This window comes from Phascolarctos cinereus, unplaced genomic scaffold (assembly GCF_003287225.1).
Source record: "Phascolarctos cinereus isolate Bilbo 61053 unplaced genomic scaffold, phaCin_HiC Scaffold_9;HRSCAF=440, whole genome shotgun sequence".
In the NCBI taxonomy this organism is placed as follows: domain Eukaryota; kingdom Metazoa; phylum Chordata; class Mammalia; order Diprotodontia; family Phascolarctidae; genus Phascolarctos; species Phascolarctos cinereus.
Window position 1 is genome coordinate 188,873,316 of NW_027556402.1, and position 13,532 is coordinate 188,886,847.

Here is a 13,532-nt window from a genome sequence, read left to right on the forward strand (position 1 = left end):
AATAAGTAGCAAAGGTGTGTTCGAATCTAGTGCTTCTGATTCCAGAACCTGTAGTCTTTTCATCAGACCATCCTCCTGTCCACTCAGCCTCTTGCTTGGGAGCTCCCCGCACTTTCCAGGCCAATTCCGGACCTAAAAGCTTCCGCTTTCTTCGTTTCCTAGCTGTCAAGAGGAGCGTGGCAGGTTTTGGGGTGCCAGAGGGTCGCGAGGAGAGGGGCGCCCTTCCACTTCTTCCGCTCCTCTACTTCAACGGGAAGTGGTAGGAGTGGGAGATTGAGCAGGTAGAGAGACTCCCTTTGGGACCAGCTGAGTATCTCCCAAAGAGGAGCCCTGCCCCAGCTCTTTCCTCTCTGGGCTTTTAACTCCAAGGCGGGACAAAAATTCTCCCGGGAGACAGGGCTGAAATTTCCTCCTAGTCTAAAATGCCCTGAGGAAGAAATGGTTCAGCTCCCGGAGGAGCAAAGAAAGACATCTCCCCTCCCCTGGATCCTGGCCCCCAATCTTTCCTTTCTCCCCCCCCACCCCCGCCTGGGAGTACTTTGGGGGCTTCAGCCCTGGGAGGAGACTAGGGGAGGAAACGCCTTCTCTGCCCCCCTCCCAAGCCCGGGCATCTCTCTCCCTCTCCCTCGTCCCCCCATTTCCTCTTCCTCTCTTTCCTTGCCTCCGCCTTCTATCCTCTTTCTCTCCCCCTCCCTCTTTCTCCCCCCTGCCTCTCCCCAGTCGACAGTCAGCTATGAAATATGTATCAAGTTAGTAAGTAGCAGCAGCAATTCCTGCCAGGGGCAGATGGATCGCTTTCATTTTGCGGAATGATTGCTGACACCCGACAGGATTTCCCTGGTTGCAGGAGCAGCAGCGGAGAGCCGAGCTCGACCTCTTTCTTGGGCGTGGAGAAGAGGCTGGAGGCTGCGGGCATGGACGGCAGAGGAGCGGGAGCTCCTGACTCCTTTTAAGACTCCCAACCCCCCACGCGGTTTCCAGGAACCCAGCCCTAAATAGACAAGGGCAGGTGGCCCGAGTGACCCGGCGGCACCCCGCCTCCGACCTCCCAACCTCTCCTTCTTGCTCTGCCTGCCGCCCCACTCTTCTTTTCCTTTTTATTATTTATTTTTGTTGTGCGTGAATTCTTTCCAGTGCGATGCTAGTGGCTCCCCGAACGAAGATTTTGACTGGGGATGTAGAAACAACAGTGGCATAATATGGGTGGGAATCACTCCCACAAAACTCCTGTGTTTGATGAAAATGAGGATGGTAAGTGAGGAACTGTCCGTGGTTCCATTGTCTCGCTGCCTTCTTTGCCTCTTGTCCACCGCTGAGGCGCTCTCTGCTCATTGCCAGGTGGGCTCTGATTGAGGGCTCAGAGGTTCACTTTCTACTCAAGAGGTCAGAATTTTGAGGCTGAAAGGGCTACTGTAGGCTTTAGCCGGGAAGGCCAGAGTGTGAGACTCCTGATAGGTTCAGGGTCTAATGAGTGTTTCTGTGCTGGGTGTGTGTCTCTGGATGCAGCTATGTTTTAAGCCTTCATTTGGCAATCTATACAGGAGTAGCTTAAATAGAAAAGAAAACCTTCTTCTGCTATGTTTCTTGAGAGGTGATTGAGGACAAAGCAAAACTCAGCCAACTGGACCTGTATTGGGGCCAGAAGCCAAACATCCTGCTGCAGTGTCAGGGGCACTAAACTGGGAAGTGGGTTCTAGCCCTAGCTTTCTTGCCAACTACCTGGGGTCTTTGGGCTGAGCCATTTCTTTTCTCAGGACCTCAGTTTCCCAACATGAAGCCAATTAAAATGATCAAACTGACTGACTAATGGCTAACATTACAGTGTGAAATTAAAAAAAAATGCATGGGCAGGCTTTTCCACATGTCAAAGGTGGGGATTGAAGTAAATGGAAACCATTTATTTCTTTACAATGGTCTAAAAACTCTAACTTTTTTTTATCCTAACCACTTTCTTTGGTGCTAGAAAGAACAGATATTTTGTTTTGGCAGCTTTAAATTTGTTTTCCTGTTTGTCTGCATTATAGCTTTTCCATAGATTGATGGGATATTTGAAGTTGTCTTCATCTTCCAAGCAAACTTTCCTTGGTTGAATATACTATTTTGAGCATGAAGGGACTTGCTGCCTAGATACAAGACACTTTGCGTGCTGGCAGGTCACAGGTGTGATAGCACATAGAGTAATGGAGCACAGAGAGGGTGACGGTTCCCTGGTTAAGGATGTTGTTTGCTTTTAAATCTTAAACTTCTACATGCACGTGGGGGGTGTGAAGCATATGGCTTAAGACAGCACACTTTAATGGCAAATCCTCCTCCTCTTATGCCTATTGTGTGCACAATTCCATACTGAAAGACGATATATTTTACATACAAGGAAACCATGTTTGACTAAGAAAACTTAAGTGAGCTTTTTTTGGGGGAGGGAAGTAGAGTAATTAGAAATAATTTAATGAAAATCACAGGCAAATTAAGAATTCTTATCAGCTGAACTTAAGCAGACTGGGATAATGAAATTTCAGAGGGAGAAAATAAGTTGTTTTGGTCATTGTGTTTTTTGCATTTATAACAAGATTCTTAGCCTTTCTGTGTCATGGACCCCTTTGGCAGTCTGATGAATCCTATGGATCCCTTCTCAGAATGACGTTTTTAAATGCATAAACTAAAACACATAGAATTATAAAGGAAGTCCAGTTACTTTGAAATACAATTATATAAAGAAGGTCACAGACCCTAGGTTAAGAGCCCATAATTCTTATTTTACTAAGATTGTTGTTCTTAAATTTTTTGGTAAAACCTGAATCTGATTCAGTTCAAATCAGTTTAATCAGTCTGTATTAAGTATCTACTCCATGTAAAACATTATGTTAGGACCTGGGATACAGAGTAGCCTCTTTCCTAAAAGTGTTTTCCTTTCTACAGAGATTTCCACCCCCAAACAGTGCTGATTAGCAACTCCTCAGTACTTTCTAGCCTTAAGGAGTTTCCTAGAGGCCCTGAGAGGTTCGGTAATATTTGGTTGGTCACCTAGTTAGTGTGTATCAAAGACAGGACTGGAACCTAAGTCTCTGTCTCCAAATTCAGTCCTCAATTCCCTTTTCCAGGCTGCACTTCGTGTAATATAAATTAAATCAGAAGATACTTAGCCTGGATTATGTAGCACAAATGATTGTATTCCTCAGTCTGGTCAAAGAAGGCTGCTTAGGGTTGAAAAACTCTAGCTAATTTCCTAAGAGTAAAAAAAAATTCTTTGTAATGGAACACTGTTATCCTTTAGATACAGGAATAAGAATTGTACCTGTGATTGCATTAATATAGGGAACTTGCTTATATTAACTCCTTCTACCAGCACAGGTCTTCACCTTCTTCAATTTAGAGTCTTAGAGGTTTATTTAGATTCCAGGCTATTGAGATGGTAAATGATTTGCTCAGGCACACTAATAGAGGCAGGTCTTGAATCCACGTCTTCCTGGTTTCAAGATCAGCATTTTATCCATTGCACCATGCTGTCTCTCATCTTTCAGGAAGGCAGTGCTAAATATATAATAGCCATTTGTTGCCAAACTATTTCTTTGTCAAACCAAGTGTTCTTTTAAAAAATTCTTTTGTGACTCATTCTAAAAGCTGTGTAAGTTACTTGTGGTGGTTGAGGTTGACTATCTATTCAGTGGCTTGTAAAATACAAAGCTAGAGCACTCTTCCTCCAGCAGAATTCCAGCTCCTTGTAATTCCTCACTGCTCAAATATTAGCTTCCTCCACCCTCCATTCTACCAGAAACATCAGGTTTTTCATTTACTTTCCTGTCAGTGGTAAGCACATAGGACACTAGAGTCTATTACTATCGCTTCCCTCATGCATTTTCACTATAAGTGGTATGAAATGCAGTTGAAAAGGAGTAAGAAGAAGTACATAGAGGCCAAGGATGGCTTCATTTATATGTAAGGGAGGGAAAGTAAAGTGAGCTTGTAAAATTGGTTTATGTTTTTCTGATCCATTCTGTAATGTATCAGAATTAGGACAAAAGCTGTCCATTATAGTAGGTTGGGCAGTACCTGATCTGTCAAAATCTTGTGTAAGTTTAAAACCTAGGGGTTGCACTTAATGTATGACTCTTATTATTTTGAATCTGATGTTATTGTAGGAAAATACTAAGACTTCTTAGCCATGGGTTGCTCTTTGCTTTAAGTCTTGAAGGCTGCAAGAATAAACAAATTTACTTATTAAAGAGATTGTCATCATTCTAGGGTGAATATTCAAATGCCAGGATGATTTTTATTCCTGGAGATATTTTGATATTTCAAAAGGGGTATTATTTCCATTAATGTGGAAACTGTCATTGTTGACAAAGGTTTATAGCCCTTTACAGCCTTAGAAGACAGCTTTGTGAATTGGCTAGGGACAAAAGCATTTATCACTTAGTGACCCTCCTGGTGAGGAGCCTCTCTGTGGTGAGTTAGGCTGTTCCTCAGATGACAGACTTATCGCCAATCACCAGGCCCATTCTAGAAATCTTTTCAGTTCTGTAGGGTCTTCCAGAGCTTGTGTTCCATTGACATAGCCACCAAAACCATGCAATGAGGAGGGATAGGAACAAGATGGTGGTGGAAGACACTTGTAGATATAGAATAGTAATTATCTGATGGAAGCAAATCAATCAACAAGCATTTATTAAATGCCTATTATGTGCTAAGCTTTGGGAATAGAAAGAATAAAACCAACTAAAACCTCATTACTGCTGTATTACATAATGCATAGTAGATGAATGAATTCTTGATGACAACACTTTAAAATGCCACTATAATTGTATAAAGAGGTAGAACTCATGCCTTGATATATGGACAATGATTTGCTACATAGGAAGTTGACTGAATCTCTCAGCTACTCATGGAAATCAGTCTCCTCATGATTTTCTAGCCTTACTTCTTCCATAAATCTGCTTTTAACTAAGAGATTGAATAAGGCAAGTGACATTGGTGAGCATAGAGAAAGGATGACCATTCGTCCTTGCTTCTAGGGACTGGAAATTTGAAAAGTTGAAAGTATTATTACTAAATACACTCAAAATAATTTCAGTTGTGCTGATCTAAAAAATATTTGCACTAATATGTCACTGTAGAAGTGAATTGATAAAGTAGTGTTTTAGGTAATAGTATAGACCTAGGTTTATATATGTGGATATTCATTGTTGAACTTGCAAAAATGTAGATATTTCTTATTAAGTAAACTTTTATGTACAGGGAATTATGCTAGATGTTTGGGGAGAGTAAAAGATAAGAAAATATGCTGCTTATCCTCATATAAATTATTATTTTGATTATTAGTTATGCTGATTATAGCTAACATTCATTTTGCATTTATGATTAATGAAGTATATACACTGTCTGTTTTGATCCTCAAAATAACCCTATATAAAAGTAGTACAGATGAGAAAACAGAGGCTTAGAGAGGATAAGTGACTTGTTTATTGTCATGAAGCTAGTCAGTATCAGAGTCAGTATTTGAACCTGGGTCTAATTAATTCAAATGGAGTTCCTTTTCTACTTTAACATACCTCCCTAATTATAGCAGGAGTATATAATATACATATAATTAACTACAATACAAAATAAGATACAAATATATTAAGGTGTAAAATAAGTGCTTTTTGATGTATGGGTAGTCTAGGAAGAGTATGATTACCTATTGGAAGGATTCAGGAAAACTTAATGGAGGAGGTCACATTTCACTTGGACGTTAATGAACCTTTGTTCTCGAAGAGGACCATGCCATCAGGGAGGTGATGCCATGACATGCAGTCGAATTTGATTTGAGGAAGGGAGGGCCATGTAATGTCACCAGCCTCACTTTCTCCTCCAGAGCCATCTGGGTCCAGTGGCAAGATACACATTGGGATGACTGGAGATGGCCCAGGATGCAGTGGAAGACCTTGGCCTTTTTAAGCTAAGCTCTCTCATTTTAAGCTAAGTTCTCACATTGAGGTATGGGACTTCAATAAGAAGAGGGAGATGGAAAGATGTGGTAGGAAAGGAAATGGGATTAGTGAAGCCAGAAGTAAGAAATCATAGGACCTCTAAGATTTGAGTTCAGATTGACTGGAGGCCACTGGGTGAGCACTGGCCTAGACTTTCTCATGAAATTTCTTAGGGAGAGATAGAAAAGACGTGGTGGTAGCTTGATGGAGCAGGCTGAGGCAAGACATTTTTAGGACTGAGAAGATCTGAGCATGTTTGTAGAAAGATGGAAAGTTGCCAGTGAAGGGGTACAGATGGAAGATGCAATATTTTCTTTTACTCACTATATGTTATGGTAATATATGGGCAGCTAGGTGGCACAGTGAATAGAGCACCATGCCTTGGGTCAGGATGACTTGTCTTTGTAAATTCAAATCCTGCCTTGGACACTTACTAGCTGTGTGATCCTAGGCAAGTCACTTGACCCTGTGTGCTTCAGTTCCTCATCTGTAAAATGATTCTGGACAAGAAAATGACAACCCACTCCAATATCTTTGCCAAGAAAACCCCAAATGGGGTCACAAAGAATCAGGCCTAACTGATAAACAACTGAACAACAACATGGTCATGTATGATACTGTGTTGTTCTTAAAGCTGCCATATCAGTGTCTTTCCCTTCTGGATAATAATATGTAGACTTGATCTTACTGGATGCTTGCTGTGGTTTTTAATTTTTACATTTTCAATAGATTTCCTTATTTGCCAGCTACACAATAATAACATCCTTAGAAATGTATCCTGTGCCCTGAACTCAAACTCCTCTCCCCTTGTCTATGGTAGATTCTTTGGAGTAATGACTCAACCGGATTTATTGCATAGACATTCATTGTGGGTTAATGGCATAATTACCAACCTGGACTTCACACATACACACACACACACACACACACACACACACACACACACACACATACACACACACACAATCAGTGAAGATGAGGATGTCTGGAGACTGAATATCTTCAGCATTGGTGGGTTTAGTTTCTTTCTTTTACTAATAAAATGGCCATTTCTCTGATGTGTGAAATGAAATGCCCATGGTAATTTATTAAGGAGGAGGAATGAACCTATGATTTCATGATTATAGAGAATTTTCGGTGAGAAAAGTCCCCTTACAATGCAAGTCACTACCTTCCCTGAAATGAAAAACATTCAAAAGTGATCTGAGACACTAAAGCTTCAGAGACTTGCCCAAGGTCACACAGCCAGAATATTTAAGATGTAGACCTCAAACCCTGTACTCTTGTCTTCGGGTCAGGTCTCTATTCACTGTGCCATGTGGCTGCCCTTTTAATATATGAAATAAACATGAGCCTTCTCTGTGTAAAGCACTGTGAGGAGATGGGGATGGGGGAAGAGAATCAGAGATCCTTCCCTCAAAGAGCTTGCAGTCTGGTAGAGGGAGGATAAGATGTATGCACAGGTAGAACTAATACAGATTTGAATATTATAAGTGTGCAAGAAGAACACCTAGTGCGTTGAGATTAAATGAAGTAGAGAACACTTCCAATTAGAAGATATCAAGGAAGGTTTCATGGAAGCTCTGACATTTCCACTTCCCAGAGAATGATGAAGAAGATGGCCAGAGAGTTTTCTATAGAAAAACTAGCATATTGTGGACAAAATAAAGCCTTTCAGTCATGCAAAAATAAATCATGATTTTTTTTGTAGGGTAGAAAATGTCTTGCTCTTTTGTTCTGAGCCTTGATAGAAGAGTAGAATGCAGCAGGCAGAAATGCAAATCTAAGCTTGCAACATTTGCACCGACCCTATAGTTGCACTTACAACTATAAGTTGTAATCTTCTCAAGCCACAGGATAGTAATGGAAAGAAGAAGGGATTTGGAGTCTAAAGACTATACTGTGCAAACAACATTGACCCTGGAGTCATGACACTTGGGTTAAATTCAACCTCTGATGTTTACTACTTCTGTGCCTTTGGGGAAACCACTTAATCTTCCTGGTCCTCAGTTTGCTTATCTGTAAAATGAAGGGCTTGGATTAGATGGCCTCTGAGGTCCCTTTTAGCTCTAGATGGAGGATTCCATGAACTCTGGCTCTAATAATTCCTACCTATATACTTTTGGTGATACATTTAGCTTCTCTCTGTCTCAGTTTCCTTGTGTATCAAATAAGGTGGTTGGATTGGATGAAGTATAAAGTACCTTCTCATTCCCAATGTTTTAATCATTCTAGATAACTTCTCCATTTTATATTCTCCTGATTGATAAGTACAAAACATAAAAGAATCTTATTTCATTATTCATGTGGTGGTTTTTTCAAAATATGATTTTTATGAAAACAGAAACCTAAGTGAAGTATGAATCTAGTCCTTTGGGGTCTGTTCCTTCTTTGTAGGCTCATTTTGATGAGTTTTATGCCTCTGGCATCTAAATTATTTTTTATTTTTAAAAGCCAGATGAAGACTAATCACAATTTTGAAATTTGTGTCTGGGATTATCTCATATTGTAAGTCCTCAGGAGATCAGCAGATGTGTAAAATTTGGTAAGCACTGACGGGATGCCTGTGGAAGCTATCAGAACTCATTAGAGAAACTCCACAACTCAATACAGAGAATGGGAAGTGAGAGGTAATGGCGGGCTGCTTACTTAGTGTTGGTCCCGTACTTGGCATTCAAGGATTTGGGGTCAAATCCTGCTTGTGCTACTTATTGGTTATATGACTTTGGGCAATTCACTCTACCCCCTCACCCCAAATTTTTATTTCCCCATCTATAAGATGGGGATACTAATTCTAAACACTCTTTACCTCATAGGGTTGCTATGAAGAATGAATTTTGTAAACTGAAAAGCACTATGCAAACGTGAAATTCACAAACATCCTGCCATCCTTGGCTCATGGAAGGAAATTTGGAACTTCATACACATGATCACTCATTTAATTTTATTAAGTAAATTAATCATCAATCAAATAAATATGTACTGAGTACCTTCTCCTTTCCCAGCTCAGTGTGGGATTCAGAAATGTTCAACATTGCCTTCAAGGACTTGAAATTCTCATTGATAATACAGAAGTACCAACTATAGCTGACATTTATATGGCACTTTACAATTTGCAAAATGCTTTACATATGGTATCGCCTTTAATTTTCACACTAGCTTTGTGACATAGGACTATTATCTTCATTTTACGGACGAGGAAACTAAGGCTGAGAGAAGTTAAATGACTTGTCCAGGGATATGTAGCTAGCAAATGTGTAAGGCAGGATTCAAACTGAGGTCTTTCTGACTCAATTTCTTGACACCACATAGTTGACAAGGCTAACCACCTGAAAAAAAAAAGACAACAAATTTTGTTTTGCTTTTGTAGACTCGTGATTTCAGCAATACAGAAAATTCTCAGTAGTTACCTAGAAAGTAGGCTTCCTATCTGAGGGAATTCACCAGGACCCTGAGAGGTGAAGTAGTCTGGCCAAGGTCATTTAGGAAGTTGATACTGTCTAAAGGACTTCAGCCTAGTTTTTTGTTTGTTTGTTTGTTTGTTTGACAGGCAATTGGGGTTAAGTGACTTGCCCAGGGTCACACAGCTAGTAAGTGTCAAGTGTCTGGTCTGAGACCAGATTTGAATTCAGGTCCACTGTGCCACCTAGCTGCCCATAGTTTTTGTGTTTTTTTTTTTAACTACAAAGTCCTTCATCCACTCGGCCAAATAAGGTATTACTTGTCTATTACTGACTCTGGGCCTAGAGAAGGAGCAGATCCTTAGGGGCTCGAGTAATTGGGGAAGATGATTTAGGTTGGGTGGGACTTGAGCTTTGCCTTAAAAGGTGAATAGAATTTGGATGGGTAGAGGAAGCAGTGAAGCTGATTCAGATGGCTGGAGTAACAGAAGCAGGCATTGAGATTTTTTTTTTTATCTTTCCAGGGGTGTGTGTGTGTGTGTGTGTGTGTGTGTGTGTGTGTGTGTGTGTGTGTGTGTGTAATTTGTAGAATTAGAGAATTAAAAAGCAGAATTTGAGGTCTGTAAGTCCCCACAAGCATATTGATTTAAAGATGATGAGTTATGAAAATTGACTGCTTCTCAAATAATTTGTTAGTAAAATATACCAGTCATTTCTTTATTGAGAGTCCAGAGAACAATCAGACTCAAAAGCTGGGTTTGGGTTCCTGCTGAGCATCCTGTTTTCATCTGCCAACATGATCAGAAGCGTGGGCCTCCCGATGTGCCTTTGATAGGCAGCTGTCTTCAATTACTCATGGGATTCCCTTAATGTCCCTTAATGATAAAAATCTCACCTGTAGTTGGATGAGGTTACATACTTAAAGAACAACCACTGAATAGCATCAGGGCCATGAGTGGTAGTGCCCCTATTTGGCACAGGAAAGAATGGAGGCTCCCAGTGACTTCAAGCCACACAACTAGAAAATGCCAAAAGCCAACCTTAAACACAATTCTCTTGACCCTAAACCAGGGGTTTAGGAACAAACCCAGGAGAGTCAATTGTTAAATTTTCAGTATGAGCACCTACACGTTGGAAATTGGCCAATACTACAAATCAGGACTTGGTTTACTATTTTGTTAGTTATCTAGAAAATGATGGGGGAAAATGTAACAATGTAAATTAAACTGAAAAGTATTTCATAGATACATCTCCTTCCTCCCTCAGAAAGCTGATTGTTAAACATTTACCAGAATACTCTCTTTCTTGATACTCTCTTCTCTCTAGGTTTTCAGGTTACCACTCTCTCATGATTCTCCTCCTAACTATATGAGCACTCCTTAGTCTTCTTTGCTGGGTCCTCAATCAGATCATACCCTCTAACCATAGGTGTACCCCAGAGTTCTGTCCTGTCCTCTTCTCCTCTATATTATTTCACTTGAAGATCTAATTAGCTCCATCTCTCAGCTCTAGGCATTTTATTTGGTTATCCTCCATTCCTAGAATGTGCTCCCTCCTCATCTCCACCTACTGTCTCTTCCCTGGCTTGCTTGAAGTCCTAACAAAAATTCCATCTTCTATTGGAAGCTTTTCCCAACACCCCCCCAATTAATTCTAGTGTCTTCCCTCTCTTAATTACTTCCTGTTTATCCTGTATATATTTTATATGCATATTATATGTTATAATTTGTATATATTTGTGTGTATGTATGTATATATATATATATACATACACATGTAGTCTCCTCCCCCCCCCACCTCCATGAGATTGTTAGCTCCTTGAGGTGAGGGACCACCTCCTGCCTCTTTTTCTATCTCTAGCACTTAGCACAGTGCCTGGCAAATAGTAGGCACTTAATAAGTGGTTACTGACCGACTGACTGATTGACACCTCTGCTCCAAACCCATGGCTCTTCCACTATAACTCATTGCTTATTATTGGATTTTGTTTCCCAGCATCTCTTTAGTTACCCAGAGTTAGTATGTAATCATCCTGTTAGCTCTAGGAAATTATGTTTGAGAGGCTGTCTGGACACTCCAGATCGTTGAAGAACTCTACCACAGATAAAAAGGAAAACAAAACAAAAGCAAATATTTTTAAAAGGCAGGAGACAATTTGTCTTAATTTTTAGAGTTTTCTGTTGGTTCCATTGTGTGGCTCCAAGGTCTCAAATATAATACTGTGGCCTTCCTACCAATCAGTAAACATTTATCAAGTATCTATTGTATACCAGACACTATGCAAGGTGCTAGGGATGCAAAGACAAAAAATGAAATGATCTCTACTTTCAAGGAGCTTCTATTCTATTTGTGGAAACAACACGTCACAAACAGCCCTTTTCTTATGAATATCAGCTCAGTGTAGTCATTTCAAATCTTGACCAGTAAAATAAACAAAGTACAAGCCTTGCATAATAGTATGTTTTAAGAGTAGTGTGAACATTGATGCTTTAAAAAATCAGTTTAGATTTTCTGAATTCATCCAAGTTACTTCTGCATATATACTGATTTTTTGATTCATTTATAGCGGACTATGGAGAAAGACATTATAGTACAATAGATAGAAAGATGGCCTGTGAATCAGGAAGACCTGGGAGCTAAACCTGCCAGGAATACTGAGTAGTATGATCTTAGGAAAATCCCCTAACTTTATAAGCATGTCAGACAACTAGGACTTGAATAAGTGATGAATGGTTTATTACCATATTTGGTGGAGGGAATTCCTACCAATCTGATGAAATAAATGATAGATTCTTACTGAACTTAGCAGTTTGCAAAGTCCTTTCATCTAAGTCATGATGTTATGAGTAAAATGTAATAATAATAATAGTAACAGCTAACATTCATATAGTATCTGCTATGTGCCAGGTATTATGTTAAGTGTTTTACAAATGTTATCTTATTTGATCTACACAACAACCTGGGGAGGGAGGAGCTATTACTTATCACCATTATGCAGGTGATGAAACTGAGGCAAACAGAAGAAGAGATTTGCCCAAAGTCACACAGCTTGTAAGTATTTGAGGGCAGATTTGAACTCAGGTCTTTAACTACAGGCCCAGGGTTCTGTCCACTACTTTATAAGACTTCAAAGTTTATAAAGCAATTTCCTCCTAACAATGCAGTGAGGTAGAAGCATAAATATGAGAGGCAGTGTGGCCTAGTGGATAGAGGGTCAGGAAGCCCTGGGTTCAAGGCTCGCTTCTGACACATATAAAATACACTGGTCCTCTTACCCTGGCCAAGTCATTCAGCATCTCAAAGTCTCTACATTGCATGGCTTGTCTTGTCTAGAGTTAATAGAAGTGGCTTCTTGCCACTTCTGCACCAGTGAAATTAGAGGTCTGGAAAAAAGGACAAGGTATATTACACACACACACACACACACACACACACACACACACACACATATGTATGTGTGTATACATACATACATATGTGTGTGTATATGTGTGTGTGTGTGTGTGTGTGTGTGTGTGTGTGTGTATTTTAAGCAATTGGGGTTAAGTGACTTGCCCAGGGTCACACAGCTAGTAAGTGTGAAGTGTTTCGTCTGAGGATGGATTTAAACTCAGGTCTTCCTGACTTCAGGGCCGGTGCTCTATCTACTGTGCCACCTAGCTGCCCCTGTGTGTGTGTGTGTGTGTGTGTGTGTGTGTGTGTGTGTGTGTGTGTGTGGCTGTGTGTACCTGACCTATGAGTGCATTAGTAGCAGCCCCTAGGTAGGAATTCTTCCACCAGTTCAGATCTGTCCCCGCTCTGTAAGTTATCAGTTTTAGAAACTGCCTGGGACAGTAAGAGGTTAAATTATTTGCCCAGAATTACACAAAAAGTAAACCCAAATTTTCAGTCCTGAGGCTTCTTATCCTACCCTACCATACCCTACCCTACCCCATCCTATCCTATCCTGTCGTGTCCCGTCCTGTCCCATCCCATCCCTCTCTGTCCTGTCCTATGTTATCCTATCTTATCCTATCCTAGGCAAGTAAGTGGTAGATCGAATAGAATTCTGAATTTGAGCTTAGGAAACCTGAGTTTGAATCCTGCCCTGGATATTAATAGTAGTGCATGCCAGGTCACTTAACTGTTTAACCTCAGTTTCCTCATTTGTAAAATGAACATAATA

The 13,532-nt window shown here is 40.3% G+C and overlaps 1 protein-coding gene across 1 annotated transcript in view; it reads left to right on the forward strand.

Annotated features, from left to right (window-relative positions):
• Positions 1 to 625: 625 nt before the first annotated feature.
• Positions 626 to 13,532, forward strand: part of LOC144455458 (serine/threonine-protein kinase 32B-like) — a 110,274-nt gene continuing 97,367 nt past the window's right edge. The window contains exon 1 of the mRNA XM_078148861.1: positions 626 to 1,251. Coding sequence (XP_078004987.1) covers positions 1,200 to 1,251 — 52 coding nt within the window. The 5' untranslated portion in view covers positions 626 to 1,199. The remainder of the gene's footprint in view (positions 1,252 to 13,532) is intronic.